Source organism: Hemitrygon akajei, chromosome 9 (assembly GCF_048418815.1).
Source record: "Hemitrygon akajei chromosome 9, sHemAka1.3, whole genome shotgun sequence".
Classification (NCBI taxonomy): Eukaryota; Metazoa; Chordata; class Chondrichthyes; order Myliobatiformes; family Dasyatidae; genus Hemitrygon; species Hemitrygon akajei.
Window position 1 is genome coordinate 141,059,107 of NC_133132.1, and position 14,011 is coordinate 141,073,117.

General features: G+C 40.9%; 1 protein-coding gene across 1 annotated transcript in view; it reads right to left on the reverse strand.

Annotated features, from left to right (window-relative positions):
- The window catches only part of gtf3c2 (general transcription factor IIIC, polypeptide 2, beta), a 103,355-nt gene that overhangs the window by 52,854 nt on the left and 36,490 nt on the right, over positions 1–14,011 (reverse strand). The window contains exons 10-11 of the mRNA XM_073057132.1: positions 3,744–3,775; positions 3,507–3,636 (exon numbers count right to left, since the gene is read on the reverse strand). Coding sequence (XP_072913233.1) covers positions 3,507–3,636; positions 3,744–3,775 — 162 coding nt within the window. The remainder of the gene's footprint in view (positions 1–3,506; positions 3,637–3,743; positions 3,776–14,011) is intronic.

Consider the following 14,011-nt stretch of genomic DNA (forward strand, 5'->3'; position numbering starts at 1 on the left):
TGCAATTGGATCCTCGATTTACTCACTTGCAGACCCCAGTCAGTTGCAATTAGCAATCTTGTGATTTCAGTCTCTGAGGCAGATACAAGTGCATCCTTTGGAAAGGTGAACCCATTGAAAGCATCTAGCCCAAATGGGGGTGACTTGGCTGAGTACTAAAGTCCCGTGCTGATCAACTGGCTGAAGTGTTTACTGAGATCTTTAACCTCTTGCTTCGGCAGTCTGAAGTACCCATCTGCTTTAAGCAGGCTTCAGTTATACTGGTGTGTAATCAGCCTCAATGACCATCAGCCAGTACTACTTAAATCCACTGTGATGAAGTATTTTGAGAGGTTGGTGATGAAACATCACCTGCCTGAGAAGTGATTTGGATCTGCTCCTATTTGCCTACTGACACAGCATGTTCACAGATGTCATTTCTTTGGTTCTTCACTCAACCTTGGAACAACTGGACAGCAAAGATGCATACATCAGAATGCTCTTTATCGACTACAGCTCGGCACTCAATACTATCCTCCCCTCAAAATTAATCAATAAGCTTCAAGACCTTGGGCTCATTACCTCCTTGTGCAATTGGATCCTTAATTTACACATTTGCAGACCCTAGTCTGTTGCAATTGGCAACAATATCTCCTTCACAATGTCCATCAGCACAGGTGCACCACAAGTCTGTGTGCTTAGCCCCCTGCACCACTCACTTTACAGTTATGACCGTGTGGCTGAGCACAGCTCAAATGCCATATTCAAGTTTGTTGACAACACCATTGTGTAGGCCGAATGAAAGGTGGTGATGAATCAACATATAGTATACAGAGACTGAAAATCCTGCTGAGTGGTCGTACAACAACTTCTTACTCAATATCAGTATTACCAAGGAGATGGTTATTGAATCCAGGAGGAAGAAACTGGAGGTCCATGAGCCAGTCCTCATTAGGGGATCAGAGGTGGAGAGGGTCAGCAACTTTAAATTCTTTGGTGTCATCATTTCAGAGGACCTGTCCTGGCCTAGCATGCAAGTGCAATTATGGAAAAAACATGGCAGTGCCTCAACTTAGGAGTTTGCATGACATCCATAACTTTGACTAACTTCTGTAGATGCGTGATGGAGAGTATGGCTGCATCACAGCTCAGTAGTGGGTGCGCTTTGTTTTTGGAGGGGCGGGATCGTTGCTTGCTGCTGTTTACATGCGGGGGGAGCTGGGGGGGTATTTTGGGGTTCTCATGTTTAACAGTCGTTCATTCCTTGGGGCACTCTGTTTTCGTGGATGGTTGTGAAGAAAAACATTTCAGGATGTATATTGTATACATTTATCTGACATTAAATTGGACCTTTGAACCTTTAAATATTCTCTCCCAGAGTGGGGGTGGAATCTGGAAACACTGAGGGGTCCTGGAGACAGGTCTTTTCAAAACATTTATGATTTATTAACACGAATCCTTTAATCTCCAAGCATAGGAAGCTAGAGATGAAGTGCTGGTAGGTGGGATTAGTATAGATGGATGCTAGATGTTCAGCATGGACATGGTGTTGTATGACTATCTGCCCAAATTCTGCTGCTTAATGCATATTTCTCAATTATTTCTTCGGAGGTAACTGACAATGCAAGTGTAGCACACTGTAAGGTTTCACTGCTAATGTAATGGTTTCTCTGTAGTGTTCCACTGCTAAGGAAATGGTGTCTCTGTAGCAGCAATGTTTGGGCTATGACTAGAGATAACAAGGCATGCTAACCAATGAGCGGGATGTTGCTTTCTTGTGTGTCTGAGAGCCGGGAATTCACGGAGAGATCAGGAGAGAAGAAGTGAATGGAAAAAGTTGGTAGACCTCGGAAGGAGTGGACTTGGAGCGAGGGTCTGAAGGTCAGCGAAGATTGGAGGAGATTGATGGTGGACAAACGACATTATCAGTGAGCTGCTTTTGAGGAAATGGGGTTTAGCCACGGGACAGAGGTCTGAGGTCGGGAGAGCCTTGCCAGGTAGACCGGAAGTATCCCCAGTAATGTCTGAACCTGAAGAGTTAGGTGAGGGAGTGCGAAGGTCTCAGAGAATTAGGAGACCACCAGATAGGCTGGCCTATGTAGCACCAGATGAGCAGAGTATGAACCCTACCATTCTGGGGAGATACATCACTGCCTTGTGCATCTGGATTGGACTTTGTGTTTTGCAGGAGGGGTTGGCAAATTATCTCAATGTCACGAGGACATAACTAAATTTGGTGGGGCAGAGTGTATCATGCTGTAAGGTTTCACTATTAATGTAATGGCTTCTCTGTAATCTTCCATTGCAGAGGTAATAGTTTCTCTGTAGCAGCAATGTTTGGGTTATGACTAGAGATAACGGGGTATGCTAGCCAATGAGCAGGACATTGTTCTTTCTTGTGTGTCTGAGAGCTGGGAATTTGCAGTCTTTTGTTGGGGAGAGATGAGGAGAGAAGACATGAACGGAGAGTGTTGGTAGACCTCAGACGGAGTGGACTTGGAGCAAGATTCTGAAGGTCAGCGACGATCGGAGGAGGTCGATGGTAGACAAATGGCCTTATCAGTGAGCTCCAACCTTGCTAATCAGACAGTTTTATGAGAATGGGCCCATTTTCTTTTTTGTTTTCTTTACTAACCATATAGTCAAATTAAGAATGATAAAGCTCAATCGTTTAATCACATATTGTGTTCTGTTTGTCATTTTGTGGTACTGATTTGTAATGGGACACATCGTGCAGCATCCAGTTTGGCAGGGCTGGGGGGGCGAGGGAGCTATCATCAAGCTGCTAGCTGAAGCAAGAGTTACAAAAGCTAATCTATAAATTTAGGAAATGTTATGATAAAGATACACACTTTCAACTAGAAAGCTTTAAGATGTTCTCTTTTTGGACTGCTAGGTTAATGATCATAATTCCTAAAGGCTTTAGAAGGAAATAACATTGTATAGCCTGTATAGTTTAAATATTAAATGTTGCTTTTTCTTTGGGTTAATGGTAATAAAAATAATGAATTAAAAACTGAAGATAAAAGTGATTTTAGATGGTATGCTTCAGAGTCAAAAGAAACATTCTTTTAGACTTGGCCATCACAAAATTTGGTCTTTAAAAAGCAGTCACTGTACTTGAAAATATTGGTATGAATCTAACCATGCAATATGCCTTGCATACAAATCAGTTCAATGCAGATGGTGAAAACAGATTGGATTTTTGTTGTTTACTTCAGTTTTGAAACTTTTATAACTTTTAAGTGGAAAGTAACATGGATGTAGTATGGTGCAAGTTCAATTATTAAAATGTAGCATTACCTTATATAATTCCCTATGTACAGTACACAGTGTTGTAAAACATGACATGGCGTATGCACAACTGAGATTGAAGGTGGCCAGAAAATGAAACTTGCCAATACTTAAACAAAATGCAATTGCTTGACAGAGCAAAACAATAAAGGAACCAGCAGCACTCGAGCTCAGAACTAGTTGCTGAGGCAAGGAAGATAATATTAAGCTTCAGAGCTCACATTGATACATACCATCATAAAAACCTGCTGCCAAACATTGATGTTCCTCAGAGGGCATCCAGTCAAGGCAAAAACACTGTCCACATTGAGAAGACCCACTATACTGAACGGATCCAATTTCCAGAATTACAGTACATTGCACCTACATAAAAATAATTTCACATATTGTTAAACCTTAAAATTAGAAACCATATAAACAGTGATATATTTTTTCGGTATGTAGTTGTAAATCCAATTAAGTGAACTTGCCTTGCATATAATTGGTCCTTGTATAGATGAAGCTGTAACCATAAAATAAGACACCTTAGTAAATAATGTTGGAAAAACTTACATACATCATAACTGCATTTTTGGATTTTTGTTCCTGAAACATCAACATTTAAAATATGTCATTCTTTATATTTTAAAACACAAAATATCAAGTCTTTAATTGTTGTAATTCGCATTCAGTTTAACTGTTCTAACATCTCTAGTATTCTTTGAGAAAATTTAAAAGTTTCTCCACTTTTCTATTATAAACGATTTCTTCTAAACCTTTACCTAGATTGTACTTCATAGTTTCATGGAATTTTCAAATTACTCTTTGAAACTTTCGTTCAGTTTGGACTTACATCTATGACAGGCTATCAGTGTTAGGGAAAATGCAAAGGATATCGTAACAGGGCACTTACAAAATACCAAGAGAATTAGAAAACATGTATTTATGAAACGGAAACAGCATTTGATAATGCTGGAATAATGATGAACCTACTGGAACTTTTTTTTTTGAGGATATAATTGGTAGAATAGATGTGGAGAAACAGTGGATGTAGAGTTTCAAAAAGCCTTTGAAGTCCCATGAGATACAAGTGTGCAAAACAGAAGAACATGGGATTGGAGTAATTATAATGACAAAGACTCAAAGTTGGTTGGCAGGGAGTGACATTCAGATGCAGCAAGCAGTCAGGAAAGCAAATGGCATGGTATACAGTCGTGGTCTGTTTACCAAAGAAATGATGTACATGTTGTAGAACGAATGTAACCAAGGTTCATCAGACTGATTCCTGTCATGGCAGGACTGTCACTCAAGGAGAAATTGGATCAATTCGGTCCATGCTCACTAAAGTTTAGCAGTATGAGAGGAATTCTTATGGAAACATGCAAAGTTCTAATAAGGCTTGGCAGGCTGAATAGAGAGAGGACATTTCCTCTGGCTGTGGAGGTCTAGGATCAGAGACACAATCCTAGAATATTTAGGACTGGAGTGAAAAATCATGAACATGTACCTTCAGAATGCTATGGAGGCCAAGTTGCTAAGTATATTTTAGGAGCTAAATTTCTAAACTCAGAAGGAATCGAGTAAGAAAATAGTAGAAATATAACAGAGGATTTGAAATCTGTGAAAAAAGGACAAGCAGTGATGTATCTGATTAACTAGATTAATGAATTATCATTGCACACCATAGATTAGAATAATTCAATACTTATCACTCAACAAACCAGAACTACCACATCCATATCCAGAAATATCAGATTCCATCCAAATTCAGCTGGTATTTGCTAAACACCTGCTATTTCCCAGTTTAAGGGGAAGGTGGTGAGGAGTATGCTGCGGAGCAGGAGTAGGCCATCTGGCCCGTTGAGCCTACTCCGCCATTGAATAGGATCATGGATGATCTAGCCATTGACTCATCTCCCCCTACCTGCCTTTGCCCCATAACTCTTAGTTCTTTAATATGCAAAAATCTATCCAACCTTGTCTTAAATATATTTACTGAGGTAGCCTCACTGGGCAGAGAATTCCACATATTCACCACTCTCTGAGAAAAGCAGTTGCTCCTAAATCTACTCCCCCAAATCTCGAGGCTATGTCCCCTAGTTCTAGTCTCATCTACCAGTGGAAACAACTTTCCTGCCTCTACCTTATCTTTCACAATTTTATGTTTCTATAAGATCTCCTCTCATTCTTCTGAACTCCAGCGACTAGAGTCCTAGGTGACTCAATCTCTCCTCATAGTTTACCCCTCATCTCTGGAATCAATCTGGTGAACCTCCTCTGCACTGCCTCCAAAGCCTGTATTATCCTTCCTCAAGTAAGGAGACCAGAATTGCATGCAGTACTCCAGGTGCAGCCTCACCAGTACCCTGTACAGTTGCAGCATAACCTCCCTGCTCTTGAATTCAATTCCTCAAGCAATGAAAGCCAACGTTCTATTTGCCTTCTGAATAGCCTGCTGCACAAACAAACCAATTCTTTGTGATTCATGCACAAACACGCCCAAGTCCCTTCTGCACAGCAGCATGCTGCAATTTTTTTTTACCACTTATCTGCTTTCATTTTTCTTTCCAAAGTGGATGACCTTGCACTTACCAACATTGTACTCACCTGCCAAACCCTTGCCCACTCACTTAACCTATCTATATCTCTGCAGAATCTCCGTATCTTCTGCACAGTTTGCCTTTTCCATTCAATTTAATATCATCAACAAACTTAGATACACTACTCTCAGTCCCCTCTTCCAGATCAATAATGTATATTGTGAACAGTTGCGGGCCCAGCACTGATCTGTGGCACACCGCTCACCACTGATTGCCAACCAGAGTAACACCCGTGTATCCCAGCTCTCTGCTTTCTCTGGTTAACCAATCTTCTATCTATGGAAATACATCACCCCCAACTCAATGCATCCTTATCTTATGGATAAGTCAAAGATGGCAGCGTGACGCAGCTTGCAGCAGCCACTCTGGAACTGATTATCTGTTATTTGTGAAGTGGGGTGCCGTGCGCAATCATAATCGATTGAAAACGCACATGGGAGCACAGAGAAACATCCGGAAATTCCTGGAAGACCTTCTTCGTTGCTGCTGCTGCTGTGAGGTCCGGGACTCTGCTGGGAAGAACAGGCCCCCAGTCCTCGGGGTCGTGTTGCCGATGGACATTGGTGGGGCTGTCTTAATATGCTCGGCAGAGGATGGTGCTTGGAGAAGCTGTGCTGGAGGGGATAGTCATTGGCTCAGAGGTTCGATGGACTCAGGTTGCTTTCGGTGTGTGCTGCGTCTGCGAGGCTGGTTTCGACGGAGCTTTCATTGTGTGCTGCGTCTGCGAGGCTGAGTCGGGCGGCGCCGTGGAAGTCCATAGCGGGGGTACTCCCTTCTGCCGCCGGCGTGGGATGGTGAGTCTGTCGGGACCCTGGGGACTTGTGGAAACTGTGGTGATTTCTTTTGAACTTACAGTCCTTTAACATCTTGGACTATTTTTACTGTGCCCATAGTCTGTTTTTTATCAATTATGCTATTGTTTGCACTGTTGAAACTATATGTTGTAATTATGTGGTTTTGTGCAGGTCTTGTAGTTTTAGTTTTTGGTCTTGTTTTTGTCTGGTGGATTTGGAGCTCCTTTCCGGGGAACGCGCTAGACGGTAGCGCGATATTAATACGCAGCAGCCTCTCCGGACTCTGGATTGGGGATTGCCAAATGTTACGTGGATTTTCTGGTGTAGTCTGTTTTGTCATATGCTTTTGTGATATAATTCTGGGGGAACGTTGTCTCATTTTTTAACTGCATTGCATTTGTGGTTTCTAAATGACAATAAACTGAATCTGAATCTGAAGTCTTGTATGTGGCACCTTATCGAACGCCTTCTGGAAATCCAAGCAAATAACGTCCATCTGTTCCCCTCTATCTACTGCGCTCATTATATCCTCAAAGAACTCCAGTAAGTTTGTGAAACAGGACTTGCCTTTGCTGAATCCATGCTGCGTCTGCCTCATGGATCCATTTCTTTCCAGATGCCTCACTATTTCTTCCTGAATGAAAGCTTCGAAAATTTTCCCAACTACAGATGTTAAACTAACTGGTCTATACTTGCCTGCCTTTTGCCTACATCCTTTTTTGAATAGGGCATGACATTCACCATCTTCCAGTCTGCTGGGACCTGCCCAGAGAATTTTGGTAAATCATCACCAAAGCCTCTACTACAACTTCTGCTGCTTCTTCCAGTACTTTGGGATGCATTCCATCGGGACGAGGAGACTCATCTATCTTCAGGCCCTTAAATTTGCTCAGCACCACCTCCTTAGTAATAGCTACTGCATCGAAGTCCTCACGTCCCATCGCATCCATAACATCTCTCGTTGGCATGTTAGATATGTCCTCCATTGTGAAGACCAACACAAAATAGTCATTCAAAGCCTCGGACATTTCCTCATTACCAAATATCAATTCCTCCTTCTTGTCATCCAAGGGACCTAAATTCACTTTAGTCACCCTTTTCTGCTTCATATAATAAAAACTTTCACAGTCTGCTTTCATGTTTTGTGCCAGTTTATTTTCATAATCTAGCCTTCCTTTCTTTATTGCTCGCTTAGTGGTACTTTGTTGCTTTTTAAAGTTTTCCCAATTTTCCCAGTTTCCCACTACTTTTGGCGACTTTGTATGCATGAGCTTTCAGTTTGATGCCTTCTTTTACCTCTTTAGTTATCCATGGATGGCTCTCCTGACCCCTACTGTCCATGTTTTTAACTGGAATCTAATTTTGTTGAGCATTGTGAAAAATCTCTGGAAGTCTTCCACTGTTCCTCAGCTGTCACACCAAATAGCCTGTTTTCCCAGTCTACACTACCCAAATCCTCCCTCATCCCATTGTAGTTTCCATTGTTTAGGCATAATACACTGGTTTTAGATTGAATGACTGCACCATCCATTTGTATGAGAAATTCACTCATACCGTGATCACTCTTTCCAAGAGGATCCTTAACTACAAGATCACCAATTTGACCTGTTTCACTGCACAGGACCAGATCTAAGATAGCACATTCCCTTGTAAGTTCAGTAACCATAGGACATAACAGCAGAATTAGGCCAGCTGGCCCATCAAGTCTGCTCCGCCTTTCAATCATAGCTGATCCTTTTTTCCTATCTCCTCCTCAACCCCAGTTCCCAGCCTTGTCCTGTAACCTTTGATGCCATGTCCAATCAAGAACCTATCAATCTCTGCCTTAAATACACCCAACAACCTGGCCTCCACAGATACATGTGGCAACAAATTCCACAAATTCACCACCCTTTGACCTATGTCCTCTTGTCCTAGACTCTCCCACCATGAGAAACATCCTTTCCATATCTACTCTGTCTAGACCTTTCAACATTCGAAAGGTTTCAATGAGATCCCCCCCAATCCTTCTGAATTCCAGTGAGTACAAACCCAGAGCCATCAAATGTTCCTTGTATGATAACCCTTTAATTCCTGGAATCATCCTCGTGAACCTCCTCTGGATCTTCTCCAATGCCAACACATCTTTTCTTGAGTACTGTTCATAATACTCAAGGTGAGGCCTCACCAGTACCTTATAAAGCCTCAGCAATGCATCCTTGCTCCTGTATTATAGACCTCTTGGAATGAATGCTAACATGGCATTTGCCTTCCTCACCACCAATTCAGCCTGCAAGTTAACCTTCAGGGTGTTCTGCACAAGGACACCCAAGATTCTCTGCATCCCAGATTCCTGGATTTTTTCCCCATTTAGAAAATAGTCTGCACATTTATTTCTACTACCAAAATGCATGACCTTCTTGCAATTCCTCCATCTCCACCGCATCTGCTCTCAGGATTAGGCTTTTCATTCCAGGACGAAGGAGATGTCTTCCTTTTTTAAACAAAGAGGCTTCCCTTCTTCCACCATCAACTCTGCTCTCAAATGCATCTCTCTCATTTCCCAACACATCTGCTCTCACCCCATCCAGCTCTCAGCTTTACCCCACCCCTTCCGGTCTTCCATCATTTCACATTTCCCCATCACCCTCCTACTTTCAAATCTGTTACTATCTTTCCTTTCAGTTAGTCCTGACGAAGGGTCTTGGCCCGAAACGTCGACAGTGCTTCTTCCTATAGATGCTGCCTGGCCTGCTGCGTTCCTCCAGCATTTTGTGTGTGTTGCTTGAATTTCCAGCATCTGCAGATTTCCTCGTGTTTTCATTTTCCAACATTGTATTTCATCTGCCACTTTCTGGCCAATTCTTCTAATCTGTCTAAATCCTTCTGCATCTTTAATGTTTCCTCAACACTACCTGCCCCATCACCAATCTTTGTATCATCTGCAAACTTGGCAACAAAGTCATCTATTCCATCATCAAAATCATTTACATACAGCATAAAAAGAAGTGGTCCCAACACTGGCCCCTGTGGAACACCACTAGTCACCAGCAGTCAACCAGAAAAGGATCTTTTTATTCCCACTCACTGCTCTAACCATGCTAGTAACTTTCCTGTAATACCATGGGCTTTTAACTTGGTAAGCAGCTGTAACATGCTGTTTAAGAAATCCGTCATGGATGCACTCTCTGAAGTCCTCAGGTGCCTTAACCAACTTGTCTCACCCAATCTATGTGCAAGTCCCTTATGATAACTGCTGTTCCATTGCCAGTTACTTGAGTGCCTGCCACCTTTGAAACTGGGGTTGGCAATGGCCTGTGTTATTCCGATTCCTTCCAAATGTGCATCAATTTCTATATTGCATCTACAATCTAATTCCCTGCCCACCCCACTTATTTTTAACCCTTTCCCCAGAATAGTCTAGAAGATAATTCTTCAGCAGAAATAAAGTCAGGGATAGGATTTGAAAATAATTCTTCCCTACAGCTGTTCTGACCATATATTAGATAAAGTAGGTCATACCACAAACCATTCCCCCCAACTACTCCAATGCCCAACAAGAAAAAAAACATTTGACTGGAATGAGGTCCATTTTCTACTCCTTCCATTCTTTCACCATTAATGAAGATTCCTTCTTAGAAAAGTTCAAAAAATTACCTGCTTTTGCAACTGTGCACTGTAAATTAATAACAGTGGACAAAAATACAGGAGATGCAGATAGATGTACTTGCCTTGATATCACCCAAGCAGCTAACATCAACAGATTGTGAAATATATATATAATATGCAAAGTTTGGGACTACGATTTACAATCCTGATATCCATTTATGTAGTATCTTTCAAGTAGAAAGACAAAAATGCCAAGGTACTTTCAGAGTCACCTTACCAAAGATTAAAATAAACCATACAAGGTATAAAGCTTGGTCAAGGTGGTAGGCTTTAAAGAAAAAAAGAAAGAGTGAGACCAAGCTTTCAATGGTAGTGGGTAAATTCAAAAAAAAATTAAGTAATTCAGTATCTTTGATTTTTACCAGAAGTAATCAAGGGCACTGCAAAGAAAGCTATAACTACTAATTATCTGGCAATCTGAAGAAATAACAAGTTGACAATTTTAGAACACTGAATTTTCAAGTCTTGCACTTTCTTTTTGAGATTAACATGATAAAAAGAAAATACAGTGTACTGCATTATCTTTTTACACCAAGCATACATCTTCACTGCGAATGTGATTAAATGAGGCAATTGTGCAATTAATTTATCTAGGCCCATCACCTCCCAACAGCAAAAGGTAAACTCTCTCTAGAATCAAATTTATATTTACTAGAGTTCCCTAAATAAAGCCACAAGTAAATAAATATCAAGAGAATTTATGTTGCTCCTTGTATCATTTTCAGGCTGGCCTGAGTTTGTAATTACAGTTGCACTGCAAACCTCAAGATAAAAACTGACTGTCAAATTGATGACGGAAGATTCTTAGCATTAATTAACCTTCCAGGGCCCCCTTCAGGAGCTCTTATCTTCTAAGTCACAACTCACTCTACAAAATAGCCCTGCCACAGATTTTGGAAGTAAATGATGAGGAAAATAAAAACGATGCAAAAGGCACTAAAAAGGTAAAAAGACACACATTTCTTCAGAAATAACAATATTTCCACATTGAACTGTCTGATTTTGCCCATATAAATCTCAGGAAATTTGGAATTTCTGAATAGGCAGCAACTTCCTGACCACTGTCACTGTGACTGTGTGAAGAATTCAGTCTAGCCTCAGACTAACCTCTTGTTTCATCTCAATGAAAAACAGCAGATGTCAAAGGAAAGTTGTAGGTAATTTACAATGGTGAATTAATGAACTGAAATTCTTTTTTATTCTCTAGTGTTCATAAGTGTTTTAATTCTTTTAAATTAAATTGTTACATTAATGATGTGCATACTGTTCTTAAAACACACTTGCTTTAGTTAGAAAGCAAGACATGGTGGGAAAGGGAACATGAGCTCTAGCAGCTCAGAATCAGAATCAGGTTTATTATCACTATCTTACTGTATACGTGAAATTTGTAGTTCTGCTGCAGCAATAGTGTATAGACATAAAATTACTACATATACAAAGTAAATAAGTGGTGCAAAAAGATGAGTAATAATGATGTAGTGCTCATGGACTGTTAGAAATCTGATGGCCAGGGGAAGAAACTGAATCATTGAGGTTGGTCTTCAGGCTCCTGTAGCTCTTCCCCGATGGTAGTAACAAAAGTGCATGTTCCAAATGGTGAGGTTCCTTAGAGGTGAATGCCTCCTTCTTGAGGTGCCGGCTCTGGAAGATGTCCTCAATAATGAGGAGGATTATGTCCGTGATGGAGCTGGCTGAGTCTCAACCCTCTGCAGCCTTTTTTTTATCCTGTGCACTGGAGCCTCCATATTGGGTTGTGATAGTAGTCAAATTGTTTACCGCCATTCATCTTTGGAGATTTGCAAGAATCTTTGGTGCCATACTAAATCCTCTCAGATTCTTAATGAAGTAGAGTTGCTGGGATGCTTTCTTCATGATTACATCAATGTGTTGCGCCCGTGGCAGAACCTACAAGACGCTGATACCCAGAAATTTGAAGCTGACCTCTCTATGAGGACCAGTTGTATTCTTCTGAGTTCCACAATCAGTTCTCACACACACACACGCACTGCCACCCTCTCCCCCCTCCCCCCCCCCCATCAGTTTGTTATTTTGCTTAATGAAAAGCCAGGAGATATTTTATTTGTAGAATCTTAAAAATAACATTCAAAAACAGCTCCTGAAGCACAATTCACATTTAAAAGAGCAGTTGAAATTATGAAATTACTGTATCAATGGAAACTGCAGATAGAAACACAAATGAGTTGCAGTCAAGAATGAAAGTGAGCATGCACAAAATTGCAATGTCTAAACAGAAACTGCCTGGACAAACAAATTGTGTAACCATTGTGGCAGGGGCTCACAAACACCAAACAAACACAGATTTAAAGGCAAAACTTGCAAAAAAAAAATGCATGTCAGGCAGACAAAAATAGACAGCATAGGGAAGGGAAAAAAGCTATGAAGTCAAGTTGCAGTTTCAAAAATAACTAATTTGCATGCTATTGATGAAAAATCTGTTGAGAGTGACACAGGACTGTGTAGCTTTGAGATTTTCAATGTGAAAACTAACAACAGACAAGCAAAAAGAAGAGAAATCCAAGCAACACACACATAAAACACTGGAGGAACTCAGCAGGTCAAGCAGCATCTATGGAAAAGAGCAGTCAACGTTTTGGGCCAAGAAATAAAGATGAGGTCACAGTATAAAGGTGGGGGGTGGGGAGTGGGGTTTGCCATATTCCTTGCAATAAAGCCAACTGCAATTGAATTAAGAAAAGATACTGGATGATGCCACAACTGTCTCCATGCTGAACCCCATGAACTGCTGCCCAAGAGGACAAACAGGTATTGATGCTAATCCCTGTGCCTCTAGTTTGAACAAGGAAGGACCATGCTGCACAGAGGAAGTGTTAAAGTGACGAAAGCAGTGGTCCAATTACAACTGTTTTTGTAGACAACATAGCTGAGAAAGCTTCTGATATGTTAATTAGGCAGTTACTTACAAAATGTGGCTTGGTTTTAAGCTGAAAGCATTCAAGAAGCTTCAGGAAAGTTGCGAGCATTCAGCTTTTATGATTAAAAAGAAGCAGAATATACTCTGTATGTATTAAGGCTATTGCATGAACTTCAAGTGGGAGACAAAAAACTACTTATAAAAGTAGATGCAAAGACCAAAACCCAGCTGGATGAATGGAAGGCCAAAAAGAAAGGAGTCAATGGAGATACAAAAACACAAGATTTGTCAGATGATGTTGTGGATGAAGAAACAAAGAGGAGCAATCAGATCGTAAAAGGAGCAATAAAGGGATTAATAAGAGAACAGTCCAGTGAACTAAATGCTCCTTCCTAAGGTCAAGATGCACAAATGCGAAGAAAAGGGAAGGTGAAGAAAGGAGTCCAGAGCTGTCAGAACCACTTCCAGCAGTCTCAGAGGCAACTCCTACAACTACCACAGACAAGGTCCCAGAACCTGAGACTATTTTTACAGCCACAAGTCTCACCCGCCAAGCAGTGATCTTCCTTGTCAAGAAAGCAGTTATCGCACAAGAGTAAAAAATCCTCCACAGCAATTAAATCTTTAGGCCTGTATAGGATTATTTATAAATACACTATGCTGTGGATGTCTGTATATAGTAAGTTGTATTATATAGCATGCTGCGTATATCATTGGGATTCATTCTATATTGAGTAGGTGGTTTTAGTTAGGGGAGGACTATTGTGTATTTAATATTTCAATAATAAATATCTATATACACACACACACACACATATATACAC